The 14,704-nt window shown below is 39.8% G+C and overlaps 1 protein-coding gene across 3 annotated transcripts in view; it reads right to left on the bottom strand.

Moving 5' to 3' along the window:
- Positions 1 to 1,186: 1,186 nt before the first annotated feature.
- The window catches only part of CSGALNACT2 (chondroitin sulfate N-acetylgalactosaminyltransferase 2), a 33,723-nt gene continuing 20,205 nt past the window's right edge, over positions 1,187 to 14,704 (bottom strand). For all 3 annotated transcript variants that reach the window (XM_067539941.1, XM_067539944.1, XM_067539949.1), the window contains 6 exons: positions 10,787 to 11,003; positions 9,971 to 10,072; positions 8,175 to 8,353; positions 5,919 to 6,013; positions 4,163 to 4,244; positions 1,187 to 2,987 (listed from right to left, as the gene is read on the bottom strand). In XM_067539941.1, the coding sequence (XP_067396042.1) occupies positions 2,695 to 2,987; positions 4,163 to 4,244; positions 5,919 to 6,013; positions 8,175 to 8,353; positions 9,971 to 10,072; positions 10,787 to 11,003 (968 nt within the window). In that variant the 3' untranslated portion in view covers positions 1,187 to 2,694. The remainder of the gene's footprint in view (positions 2,988 to 4,162; positions 4,245 to 5,918; positions 6,014 to 8,174; positions 8,354 to 9,970; positions 10,073 to 10,786; positions 11,004 to 14,704) is intronic.

Genomic DNA, 14,704 nt, shown 5'->3' with positions numbered 1-14,704 from the left:
CAGATCAGAAATACCAAGTTTAATTCCAGATGCATTGGCAGCAAATCCAGAGACACTCAAGAAAAGAGCACTTAAAACAGGGCTACACTCCCTCCATTTTACATGTTGTTGATGACATGCAGTCTTCAAATTTGATACAATGACATCTGACGATAATTGATTTTTCCAGGCAATGTTTTCAGATACATATTTGTTTTGCCACAGGGCAATGCTTCCTTTCTGAGGAGTTGCCCTGTAGTAACATTATTTTGGGGATCCTGTAGCTGAACCCACCAGTCCCCACATACCTCTCGCTGTCTCTCTCACACCCCTCAGCTCTACGCCACACCTCAGCCATGACAAATAGCTCTTCCCCTCAGTTGATGTAACTCAAATGAAGCAATTATAAGATCTGACATTTGAGTTCAGTCAGCTTCTACCTTAAAAAAAAAGAAAACCACACCCTTCCTAGCGAAGGGAGAGGGTAGAAGGGCTGGGGTGATGGTGGTGGGGTCCTGGATTCGGGGTGAGCTCAGTACCCCTGAACCATGTCAGTGAGGCTTGAAGGGCTCACACCAGTGCTATTGCCTCATTTCATGCACCAGCGCCATGGATAATGGTGTTTCTGCACACACAGGGCTCCCTACTGATTTGCTGCTGCCAGGTGTTGCAAAGAAGCCAACGCGGCAATGCTGGTGTTGAACCCTTCAGAAGCTGATTCTGCAGTAAGGGAAGAAAAGCAACTAGAAAGGAGCTCAGATCTGATGAACAATGAGTAATAGATCAGAACACAGCACGTCTCTGCTTTGCTCCTGTCACTGCCACCCTTCGCCACACTTCCCTCAAACTCCATTCACTCCCATGCCCTCCTCCTTCATGTCCCACTATGTAGTCCCACACTTCCAGCCCCTGTAGCTCTGCCCCTCAATTAACTGAGCCCAGGGGAAAAGCCATAAGTATTGTGAAGCAGCGAAGGGGAGGAGATTAAATGGTTGTTCCCTAGTGGCAAATTCTCAGCTGGTGTAAACTGCAACAGGTCAGTGCAGCTATGACAGTTTACACCAGCTGAGGATCTGCACCATAACTTTTAGCTGTTATGTTGGTGGGATCTGCACTCGTTCAACATTAACTGTAAGTTGAATTTTTTGTACGGATTATTATTTAAGCCTGGCATGTCTTCATGGGTAATAGTCTTATGGGTACTTATGATGTCAAACATTTTTTCTCTTTCATAACAACTTGTTTTTTAATAAAGCAGTTTGGAAAAGTTCTAAAATGCAGAAGTATTCAATTTATTTATTCATCACACAGGGAATACCAATTGTAAGACATCTTGCATTACATTCTTCCTTCTTTAAACACAATACAGTACACTGTTCTCCACAATAAGTTACATAAAGGCAAATTTTATGTACATATAAAAAAGGATCAGTGAACAGAACTATTTTACATAGCATATTTTGCATCCAGAAGTCCCATATTTTAATATCTGCTTGCCCTTAAGTGTTTGAAACGAAAATTGAATTTAAAACGATACAAAATTAGTTGATCTAGGGAATAGTTTTCAACTAATTTCTAAATTTGTGGAGATTGCACACGCATATCCCCACCCTCCCCACTAAATTAGTGAATCTCAACATTCATCTGAAAACAAAGGATACTAACAATGATGCATCTAATCATACCATATGAAGCAGCAGAAGACAAGTGACCCGCTTGTATTTAGACTGCTTGTCTTTGTATGTCCTGAAATATGCAAGTTTTTTGGCCTGTAGCTAAGATAAGCAAATGGTACATGTCCAGCTCATTTTTGCGTTGATATCAAACAAAGGGGAAAGAGATTTTCATATGTCCCTTTTTCCTATAAATTCTTCTGCAATGTGAATTGTATGGATGGCTGTTAATATGGTGAATTCAAGCAACAAAACTATTGCCATGAAATCAACAACCTAATTAACCTACTAACCGAACTCTTGTGTACGTTTTTCCAATGAGTTTTATGGTCACGTGTGTTTAGTTTTTATCCTGGAATGTATAAGTATAGTATCTTTCTAAAGTTACAGTGCAATTAGCAAGCGAGAGAGTAACAATATTCAGCAGACAAGACAAAATATTGTCTACTTAATGCAATCCTTATCTTACAATAATGCAAATATGAAAAAAAAATTATCAGAGGTGAAAAAGTGTTAAGTCATACATTCTGCTGTTATATTTTTCAATGAAGTTAGTACTGTAGAAATTTTTATTGAAATAATTACTTTCAGAGTTCTTATCTCAGGTGCCTGAAACTGGTGAGATATGTAGATAACAGAATACCAGACAAAGGTCTGGTCTACACTTACCTTGAAATTCGGTGGCAGACGATGGGAGTTATGCAAGTTACGCAGAGTAGCTTGCATAACTCCCGTCGACTTTGCAACTCCTCTTCTACGCAACGTCTTCACTGAGCTGCGCCGATGGGAAATGCATTCCCGTTGAAGCAGCGCTACGTCATTTGAGGGGGTGGTTTTAACACATTGACTTCCGGATTGATTGAGCAGGTCTTCAGTGACCGCTCAATCGATCCGGATGGATTGATCTGTGAAGACGTACTCAAAGAAGTTAAAGTCTTCTTCACTGAAAGACAGGCACTGAATTTTTAAGCTGAATTAAGGCTGTAGAATGATGCTGGTTCATTGTGAGTTTAAAGTCTTCAGTCTTGCATTATGAATCCTTTTAACCTATTGCTTCACTGTTAGTCCTATAGGCCTGTTTACGGAGATGGGTCTCAATTTCCTCCCTAAAGACCAGCATTCCAAGGTGCGAGTGAGATGCTTCATTCATGGCTTTAGACTGGATACACATGCGATATTGCTCTGGAGTTAGCTCATCAGCACAATGCTTCTCATGCCAGAGGTGAAACAGTCCTGGGACTGGGGTCCGGATCACAATAAGGTCTCCATGCAAGTACTTCCTGTAAAGATGGACATCCTCTCCACCCCAGCCTTTCACTTCCAAGTCAAACCCCCCTATAGTAACACAAATAGACACATCAGAAAGTATTAGTTTTGCAGAATAAAAAAAAATGAGCTTTAACATAAAAAACCCAAACATTATCCAACTAGGTGCTGAAGACATTTACCACCTGAAATGTCACTTAATGCCACTTTTAGAGCAAAAGGCAACAGCACATATTGTGGAGTAACTCAAAACACACCTTGCCCATTGGTACTGGAAACTGACTTTCAACTGGAACATTGATTCCTGGCATCACATAAGTTACAGCAAGACTTCAAAAATGGTATAATGTGGCCCACTCCCATTGTGCATAAAATGTGATAACATCTTGAAAGTGAATAATGGGTAAGAATTCTCTAAATTTATCAGCTGCAAATAAGGCGATCAAGCAACATGTGACCAGCCAACTAGATGGACCAGAAGTGCCCTATGCACAATTTGAGAAATCCTTGATTAAAAAGTCCATCCCCTTATGTTTCTAGCCAAAAACATAGTAGAAAGTTATGCTCAGACTGAAATGTAGATGCAAAGAACGAGGATTATGTAATATGTGTATCATTTAATATATCACAAACATAAAGCAACAGCACTTTTACTAGAAGTCAGTCTGGTTTAAAAATATATATATGTTATGAAGCATCTGAGGGCAGGTGCAAGATTTTCTTGGTAATTTACCACAATCAATCAATTATTGCAAGCCCCAAGAGAAAGGCTGTTTTGAAACTGAAGTAATCCGACCTCACTCAGTTCTAATGTTGAACCACAAGAGGGTGCCAGAGTATATTTCAAGCTTTAAATAATCAAAATACTCATGTTAACATCTCATCCCTATAAAAGCGCATATTAAAAGTGAAGAATAGGATTTTTTTTTTAAACGATTAATATGAACTACAAATTCCAAATGCTTGGTGAATTCACTGTCAAACTAATTCATTTGCAAGAAGTAAGATATTTTACTTTAAGTTCTTTAATGTAATGCTATTGATATTTAAATTGTTAAACCAAAACCTTAATATCAGTCAAACCTAACAAACAGAAAAAAGTTTGACTGGGGAGCTCAGGAAATGCAATAAGATAAATTAACATTTTATCTTCTTGAAATCACAGAAGAAAGGAGAGTAAAAGATGAACTTTTGAACTCCCCTCACCAAAATGCACAAAAAACACTTATGTAAGTACATCTTACCGACAGTCAGGAAATCCGTCCGATATTGACATGTCATTCCAAAACCAAAATCCCGCCAGAAGCCAGAGTCCTTCTTGTGTACCTATAATTTAAAAATGCATATTTTAGTTTTTCCCCCGGTAATACAAGAGAGCTTGAAGCAAATGTTGTAGTTGTGTTTGATTTCAGGGAAATCTATATTTATCTGGTTATTTGCTTACCACAGTACATAACATTTGATATCTTTGAATCATAGGTGTGTATATATACACATACATGCATACACTTGTGTGTGTGTGTGTGTGTGTGTTATACACACACAAATGCTGTTTGTTCCATTTACCTGTCATCCAATTTTAACATAAGGACCTCATAAGGAATGACAGACAGATATTCATTTAGATTACCCAGAAACCCATCACTCATTCTCATTCTTTCCTGCCTTTATCCTCACAAACATTCCTTTTGCAATCTCCAGTCCAGTCTCCCTACTGCTCTCCTCTTCTTGCTTCCTACCTGTCAGTTGATGCCAAGGGCTCTAACTTTCACATTCACCTATTCTACAGCTAACGCTCACTGCTCCCCATCTCTTGAATTCTCCTGCCACGCTGGCTTCCTCCTTCCCTAGTCTCATGCTATTTATCTAGAAATGCTGAAATCTGACCACTAGGCAGACTTCTTGCAGTTTAAAGTTCACTCTTCTCTCAGTTAGGACCTCTTCCTCTTTAAAAAAGAGACACATGCACTGCTTCATTATTCCTTCTAAATGACTCGGTGGGCTCACAATCCTTGTGAGCTCTTTTTACAAAGTAGTGTTGCTGCTGCTTCTTTCGCATCTCTCCAACGCACCCCTTTACTTGGAGTTCCTCTTATTAAACCCTTGTCTGCACTCCAGCCATCTCTTATTTTGATTTATGTTGCTCTCCAATGTCCAGGCTCACTCACTAGCTCTCACTGCTTCTTCCTCTTTCCAGTCTGGCTACAGTACTGTTGACAAGCAGTTATCCACTCAGGTCATGGCATCTCCCATTTCTGAGTCTCTCTGTTGGCTTCCTAACCTCTTAGCCCATCAATTCAGGCTCCTGGTACTTTCCTAAGAGAGCCTACATAAACCTGGCACCAGCTACATTTTGGTCTTCCTTGCTGTCAGGAACCTCCCACTTCCTTTTCCTCACTCCAGTCTTTTTGGCCACCCAGTGTGGACACTTTGTGCCTCAGATATGCTGGCCCTTATTCTTAAAACAGTCTCCTCTTCCCTATCCAACGGGCTTCCTTTCCTTGTCTTCCTTATTAACTCCAACACCTACTTCTCTCTCAAATAATTGTCCAATGTTTGTTTTCTTTTATTTAGATTGCAAGCTCTTCAGAGAGGCAGCATCTCCTGTTTGTAAAGTACTGTTTAATTTAATGGCACTAAATAAGTGTTTCTAATGGGATTCTGGCTATTGGATGGTGGGGGTCAGAGAGCCCTGCGCAGAAGGCAGACTGCTCCTCAGGACTCCTCCTCCTTGAATTACAACTGCTCATTGTGCTTGGTTAGTTTCATAGAAACTAGATGCACCTAGAAATACTGGAGTTTTGGCACTTTCCATTGTGATGTTTGTCTCCCAAGCTCTTGTTCCTTTATGTCTAATTAACAGAGCAAAAGCTGTGTTTCATATCACTGTCAGTGTCTCTTGGTAAGTATCTGGGATATCTTAGCTTTATTGCTACACTGAGCTGCCTCTTTAAGGTGTAGCACAAGGCTCTAAAACTTCTTAAGAATCAGACCACTTACCAACTGCTGCTCCACAGGGGGTGGTACATCTTGATTGGCATAGACAATCGCAGGATTATAAAGGCTGAATACCACGGGATAGAAAACTTTCTTGCCTATAAAGCCAGAAGAGGTTCATTAGTGGGCCACCTTTGTGTGTGAAAAAGGAAACTGTGAGGGTCTTGCTTTCATGAGGCATATTCATTATTAATCTATTTAATGAAAAAAGCACAGGCATGTGGGCCTGCCTCTCATGATTTCCATTTAGACAGCCCATTAATATCTAGCAAGAATGATGTATAGTAAAGAAATGGTATACAGCATCCAATATAATGCTGTGCTAAGGTGGACATGGATCATAGGGCTTCCAGAGGACCATTAAAGTAAGAGTATGAATGATAAAAGGGACAGTAAGACCATCAAAACCACACAGCCACCCAGCAGAAAGTTTAGGCAGATGGAGTTTTAGAACCACACCTCTTTTCCTCTATCACTTCAGGTGATTTTAATGTCTACTATTGCCTGTCACTACTGCAGTGATAGACAGTTACGTTTATTTTCAATATGCCGGGATAACAATTTGCAGATGACAAGTACTCCTCCAGCTTTAGATAGGCAGACAGGCGAGTTGGAGAAGGCTGTCCAACACTACACATTCTGCCTGCCGCAAGTCTGGCTGATACTTAGCGAGCCCTTGAATTGCACTGGGAGTTCATGTGCACTGACTGCTTCTCCAAAGCCAGTGACCTAGGTTGGGAGAAGTCCTCAAGTATCCTTCCCTTTTGCTGCTCCTGGGAAAACTTTCCAGAGAGGCAGGTATTTACCTCAGCTTTGACTTCCCTGTAGAGGGCCTTAAGACAGGATCTAAAGCAGTATTGAAGGAACTTGTGAACCTCATCATTCCTTTGTCTTGCCAAGACTCTGCTTTCTTGAATAGTATCCTTCCCTTCTCCCAGGAACAGAGCAAAGAACAAAAATAACTAGTATCCACATTCAGGCACCAATGTGCAAAGAGGAGAAGCTATCTCCAGTTCCAACTCCAAGCAAATTTGCCATGCCCACTTTCATGAAGAGTAGAGGTCAGCTCCAAGGCTGACTTTATTATGATATAGTAGCAATACTAGTTCACAAAGCAGTCCCTGTCCTGTAACCTCTATTAAGCTATTTAAGTACTTATATGGCCTTCCATTACCCTTGTATGCAAGTGCTGAGGCAGAGAGGAAAAGGAGGCAGTGAGCTCAAGCCAAATTGGTTTGCAATTGTCTGTTGCCTGTCCTTCATCTGAAGGAAGGACTTCTAATCACTGCAAACTGGCATTCGAGGGAGCAAAACAAAAAAGCCATAAAAAAGTATTCTGGATGCAACACATTTGTAATAAGAGTAAATTGTTTTAAATTCCTATCATGCCACTGTGCTAGCTAGCTTGCACATTAGCTCACAGAAGCCTAGACAGATAAGCTTCATATGCTTGTGATAGCACAGTCTGGGGGGCTGAGTTTAGGAATGGGAGACAGGAACTCCTGAATTCAAATACCAGCTCTCTCACAGCAACATGCTTTGGGGCCTTACGGCAAGTCACTTGACTGCCATGTCTTGGCAGTAAAATGGTGATAATACTTATCTCCCGCCGGAGATGTTGTGGGGGCTATATACTGCAGGATAACATCTGACAATGATTTGCAAGATGTGGAGCTCAATAGAATGGCTCAGGTGGATAGCAGACCCTGGTGGAGCACATACTAGTCAAGGCTAAATTCCATTCCCCTTTAGAACTTGCTCTTGACTTTGTCTCACTAACTCTTTTCAGGGTGAGTATTTCCCATGCTTGGACTCTGTTATGAGGTGACTTTATTTCCAAACTAACGTAGAAATGCTCCAATTGTTCAAAGCTACTGATGTTTTTAACTTGGCTCAGTGTAGATTCCCAGCTTTAAAAAGTGTGCATTTACTGTATAAGAATTTTAATTTGTATTTTAAATGTAATTGTCTGACATTTATAATGCTATGAAGAGAAGTTACATTTTAAGGCATAAACCTAGTTAAGGGTTAGGTACCAGCTTTCTTAGCTTCCTATTTGTATGCTAAATTTCTCAGCCTTACTATTGCTTTAACACTAGCTATTTTGTACACAGAATTATGTTTTTAACTTCCAAGAGCTACACACTATTGAAATTACTCCACATTCAAATTCGTCTTATCAGTGTTCTCATCAGGTCACTGTAAGGCCCAATTCAGAAGGTAAAACTCCCCCATTTCAGTGACTTAACAGGAGCTTACCTGGTTCAGCATTCAAGCGGCAACTGTTAAGGAACTCAGCTGTGAAATAAATATCAACATCGCAGAAAAACATTAACACTTCGCCTTTCTCCCAGGCTCTGGCACCCATGTCTAGTCCTCGTCCACGATTAAATTCCTCATTCAAAGAAACCAGTGTGTAATTGTGAAAATTAGTTTCTCTATAAAGAAAAAAGAAGTGAAAACTACTTAAATAAAGGAAAAAAGGATGACATTTACAGTGCTATAAATAGTATAGTATATATTAGCTCTGGAAAGTTATTTAAAACATCTAATGATATTAATCTTACTGTTTTTCTAATGCATCTTTGGGGAAAAAATGCCTGCAGCATTAAGCATTCTTCATGTTTAATAATCCAATCTACAAGTTGCAGAAACAAAGATCTGATCCTTGCCACCACGATCCATGCAGTAACATTTCAAATACAGTAGTCAGCGAGGCAGATACAAAAGGCACGTTGAGACACTTATCATTGTAATTATACACACTAATTCCAGGAGCAGCTGTGGATTGAAAGGCACTTCTAAATTGTCACGTTCTGGGAAGAATCCCTCAAACCTGAGAATTCTGGAAGTGGGACTCTAAATCTCAAGTGCAGAGCATACTGGGAAATCACAGCTATGGCACTATTTGACTGCTGGAAGGGAGGCAACAAGCTGCTGCAAGTTGTCCATGTGGTAACGCCATAACTGCCCAGTCAACTCACTACCTCCCACCAGCCACACAAACTGAGCAGAAGGGAATGTTGAAAGAGAGCCATGTAGAAGTACATGAGAAGCATATCCTGGGGGAAATGAGCAAATACCCCCCAAAACACTATCTGGAATCTCTCAAAAAGTAAATGTTGGAAACACTGGAGAACATCTGCCTAATCTAGCTAGGGAACCCACTGAGTCAACAAAACCTAGTCTGAAACAGATCACTCTTCTGTGGAAAGCGGAGCAGTCTCAACAAGGAAAAAAATGATGGTTTTCAAACAGAGAAATCCAGCATTCTTCACACTGACAGCCACCTGACATAGCTTTGCAGATGAAGCAGTGGAGGAAACCAAACACTGATCAACCTCTGTATATCAAGCAACTCAACTCATGGTGCCATTTCAAGTCACCTGCATTATAACCTCTGCCCAATAGGTTTAATCCTTTGTTTACAAAGTGATCCATGAAAAGTTATGTGCAAGTAGGGACAATCCGGAGTCATCATATTGAAGGCTGAGAATAATCCATTAACTTCTCAGGCCAACAGATTCAGTGGCCCTCAGGGTACTGTGCTAGTTTTGTCACAGGTGACCAGCCATTTCTATTCACTATCCCTAAATGAAATCAGTTACTATTATTTGGGCACATAATAAGTAGCATATTGTATCCATAATTCCACCTTTTACATTTAATTTTCCAGTCAACATCAGTTCATGTGACCCAGTATTGATTGGAAAACTCACCGCTGTATGTTCTATATTACGTAGTGACAATCTTTAGTGAACCACTCCTAACCTCTCAGCCTACTTACTTGGTCTCTCTCAGCTATGCATTCTTGCAGACCAATGTTTAAATGATCACCCCACAAAAATACTGACCCCAGGGACTTGAACAACCACAAACAATGCTAAGAATCAAAATGATGAACAAATAATGTACTACAAGAAGGTAAAATGAATGTTCTGTTTGGCTGTGACTGACTCACAAAATTCTTCCTCACTATTATTTGAGCGGTTTTTTTTACTGATAATAAACATCATTTGTATTTCAGTGCCTTCTATTTGGACTCGCTCACTTACCGAGCTACTGACTCTAGGATGCTCCTCACTTCAGACAGTCCATCTTGGCCAAAGTATACCAGTGTGAGGTGAATCCGCTTGTCCTGATGAATACACACATCCCTATAATAAAGATGAGTTAACATCTATTATTGTATTCTAGCAAGGACTCTCTGACTTAAGTGTTTTGAAGTTAGAGTCTTAAGTGTATAGGCAAATTATTTTCCTAAAAGCTTTTTGATTTTGACTGACTAGCCTGCATAAAACAACTACATGTCACATGCACCTAATGTATATGACATATTATTTATAAATCCACCTCCTGCTAACTAAAAACCAACTGAGTGAAGTTACTTACTATTGTAATTCACTACAGATAGTGCAATAGTTTACATTAATCTTGCTCTAAAAAAGTTTTAGAAGACTTGACAAAGCATCTATCAGCTTTTAGAGAGAGAAAAACAAATTAGTTCTCCTGTGCCCCATCTTTCTGATTCAAATATGTCTTCCACTTCTACATCTGATCCTGATAAGGTAGCTCTAAAGCCAATACATCGACCACGATTATCATATAATTAAGCATCAGCTCTCCAGTGGCCCTGCCATTCTTAATCTATTCTAGAGTCCTTGCTGTTAGAATATTTGGTTCGTGTTTTAGAGTAAAGATAAGGAAGAGCATCGTTTCAAGAAACATCCCTCCATGCAGAAGTTAGTATTCTATCACATTTCTATGTAAACTGTAGGACTGCACTAGAGCTAAATTCCATCAAAATAGGTTTTCATTTTGATAAATTAAGGAAGAGCTACACAGTCCAATCTAGACTCTGGTGCACTTACCTAAAGTTTTGCATAAATTGTGCAAATGCCTCAGTTCTTCCAGCAAGAGGGACAATAATGTTAATAACTGATCTGGAAATGTCAAGTGTTTCACTCTTCACTTTCATGAGGGGTCCAAACGGTCGGAATAATGTGACATGTCTGTATTCTGTAACATCTGTCTTCTTATAAAACAATTCATACTGCGTTCCCTTATCTCTCTCTGTGCGATAATAACCTGAAGTCACAGAAGAAATTTATCAAACATGAGATTCAGTGAGACATTTAGCTATTAATTTTAGATGCACCACTTGATTTTTATAGTATTATAAAACAGTACAGAAAAATAAAGCTAGTTAGGAATTAATTTTTTGGTCATGCAAAAAAGAAAACTTTTGGGTTTTCATAAAAAAAAAAAAAAAAACACCTCCAAGAAAACCTAAAAAACTGTATCAAAAACAGACATTTCCCAATGAAACTCCTGTTTTGACAAAAAAGCCATTTTCAGGGGGAAGAAGTGTTTCAAACAGATAATTTTGACCAGATCTACTAAAAAAGCAGTTGTGAGTTGCTTTTCTTTGATGTATCTGTAAAAAGCTACTTGGAACAACTGGTAAAGGTAATAACAGATAAATCAACTGATGTTTTGGTGTCACTGACAAAGTACATAGTGGCTATGTGAAGCAATGAAACTGTAATGGTTGAGAAAGATAGTTTAGTTCAGTCAGAAGAGACCACCGAACCACTTAGTAATAAGAAATGAGGAAACTGAGGGCAGAGGCAGGGTGGCTAAAGGAAAGAGGATACTGACATAGAAACTACCACATCCAAGGTGGAAGCCAAACTCACACACAGCTTAATGGGACCAAATCAGGGGTGGGGAGAACAAATAATCACCATGGGAGAACATTAAAGAAACTGGCACATGAAATTGACAGCCCAATAAGCAAGGATTTTTAATGAATCTGTACACTCTGGGTCATACCCTATGACTGGAGAATTACAAATATAGTACTTAAATATAAGAAAGGGGAAAAGTGATCAAGGAAATGACAGGCCTGTTAATTTGATCTCTATTATATGCAAGAGCTTACAACAAATTTTGAAAGAGTAAATTAAAGACAGAGGTAAATAGTAATTGGGATAATGTACAACATGGCTTTATGAAAGGTAGATCATGCCAGACCAACCTGATCTCTTTCTTCTGGAAAATAACTGATTTTCTAAGAAATGCAGTAGATCTAATCTAGATTTCAGTTAAGTATTTGATACAGTTCCACATGGGAAATTATTAGTTAAAATGGAGAAGACAAGGATTAATATGAGACTTGAAAGGTGGGTGAGGAGCTGGTTGAAGGGGAACTACAATATAGGCATACTGAAAGGTGAACACTCTTGCTGGAGGGAGGTTACGAACAGAGTTCAAGGATGTATTGGCAATATTGTATACTGCCAATATGGAAGGGAACCGGAACATCCTACAAGAACATTGGGATGACCCTGAAAACTCTAGCAATAGAAATTAGATTAAATTTAATAGTGGCAAGTCATGCACTGAGGGACCAAAAACAAGAATAAACTGGGGATGTATCAGTTGGAAGCGACAGGAGGAGAAAGACCTGGGTGTGCTGGTCAATCATAGAATAACTATGAGCCACCAACATAATGCAGATGTGACAAGAGCTAATGCGTCCTAAGATTTCATCAGGAGAGACGTTTCCAGTAGACATAGGGAAGTGTTATTACTGTTATACAAGGCACTGATGAGACCTCACCTGGAATAATGTTTGTGCAATTCTAGTCTCCTATGTTTAAGAAAGATGAATTCAAACTACAGTAGGTGAAGAGAAGGGCTACTAGGATCGTCAAAGGAATGGAAAATCTACCTTACGACAGGAGATTTAAGGAGCTTTGATTCTTTAGTCTAACAAAATGAAGGGTGAGGGGAGATATGACTGCTCTCTATGAAATCATCATAGGGATAAGCACCAGGGAGGGAGAGGAGTTAATTAAGGTGAGGGCCAATACTGACAAAGAAACAATTGGATATAAACTGCCCACCAACACATTTAGGCTTAAAATTAGACAAAGGCTTCTAAACATGAGAGGAATGAAGTTCTGGAACAGCCTTCCAAATTGGGGGGGGGGGGGGGGGCATTAGGGGAAAAGTTTATGGAGAGGATGGTATGATGAGGTTGCCTATATGCCTACATGACAGCGATTAGCAAATGTAAGAACATACAAATGTCCATACAATGGTCCATCTAACCCAGTATTCTGTCTTCTGGCCAGTGTCAGATGCTTCAGAGGGAACAAATAGAAAAAGTTAATTATTGAGTGATCCATCCCCTGACATCCAGTCCCAACTTCCGGTGGCCGGATGTTTAGGGACACCCAGAGCCTGGGGTTGCATCCCTGAGCATTTTGGCTAATAGCCATTCATGTGCCTATCCTCCATAAACTCATCTAATTCTATTTTTAACCCAGTTATACATTTGGCCTTCACAACATCTCCTGGCAAGGCGTTCCACAAGTTGACTTGCCTTGTGTGAAGTATTTCCTTATGTTTGTTTTAAATCTATTGCTTTTTAATTTCATATCTTCAACAGCCAGAGATGGGATACTAGATGGGGACAGCTCTAAGTTATTACAGAGAATCCTTTTTCAGCTGTCTGGTTGTTCTATCTCACCCACAGGCTCAGGATTTAAGTGATCACCACGTTTGGGATCTCTCTCTAATTCTTTGTTCCAATTGCTAAATAAAAAGTTTGTTTTAAGAAGGCTGTTTGTCAGTCCCAGTAGTCAAAAGTTCTTAAACACCTAAGCACCTGGGAGGCTTGGAAAATCTCTGCACTAGTCGTAGGGGCTATGGTAGTTGGACTGCAGCATCTCCTGTCCCATGCACATGTTTTAGACAAGAAGTCTACACCTGGAAGCATGCCCTAAAGAACCAGAGTAAGTCTGGACTCTGTTGAGATCCAGCAGGCTTGGATGCACATGAGATCCAAAGATTTAGTCAAATGAACGCAGTCTGGTAACCATCCACTAGGGGACTAAGCCAAGACTGTGAGACACTATGATCCAGTCAAAATGAGCATAAAAGAGATCTACCTCCAATATAACGCTCATTAGTCTTTGGGAAAATAATTAAAGCGATCCTGAGAAACACCCACTGCATTTAGGCAGTTTAAAAATAGCCTTCAAATGGAAAAACAAAAAACAGCTCTTGAAAGAGGAATGCTGAGAAGGCTCCCACAGAGTTTGAGTTAGTGGGCAAAACCCAACACACACCTTAAAGAAAAGTGAGCGATATACTGAGGTAGATATTGACCTACACACCATCCCAGCAAATTTTCTCTTGGTTAAAAGCAGTAGATGGAAATAAAACATTAAAATGGCAGTGCTATCCTGGGGAGGAGGGTGAATAAGCACTTAGCTGAAAGATTTGTTGCTCGTGGTCCTTCCCCCCCAAAGTAAAATGGTCATTTCTTTTATCATCTCCAATTCTGCTCTTTAGACAAAAGTCAACAGTGCTCTGCTGTTGCTTCTCTCATCCCCTGCCTCTTCCACCCTGTAGCGAGTGTGCCCACAGCGGTTCAGAAGCTCTTATACGTGTGAGATATACATGCTTGACTCTTCTTGTGAACACTGTCCAGAAAAATGATTCACTCTGGTAAGCCCAGGAGTCATCAGATATTTCAGACAATTAGATGAAGGCATAATAAAAGGAATTCAGTTTAAAATAAAAAAGCCACTATATGACTCAGATAAACCTGCTTATTCTTTCAATCAGGTTATATTCACTTACACATTACTTTGGCAGGTCAGTATTAATAATTGCATGCCTTTGGGAGGTACGAAATAAGGACATATTTAACACAGCCCTATAGGCCACCACCAGACTGCAGCAGGGTTTTCTGGTGGCTATATCACCACCAG

This window comes from Emydura macquarii, unplaced genomic scaffold, assembly GCF_026122565.2.
Source record: "Emydura macquarii macquarii isolate MOO-44397 ecotype Brisbane River unplaced genomic scaffold, CSIRO-AGI_Emac_v2 contig_67, whole genome shotgun sequence".
NCBI lineage: Eukaryota > Metazoa > Chordata > Testudines > Chelidae > Emydura > Emydura macquarii.
The sequence above is the reverse complement of the archived record's forward strand: the minus strand, read 5'-3'. Positions and strand labels throughout refer to the sequence as shown.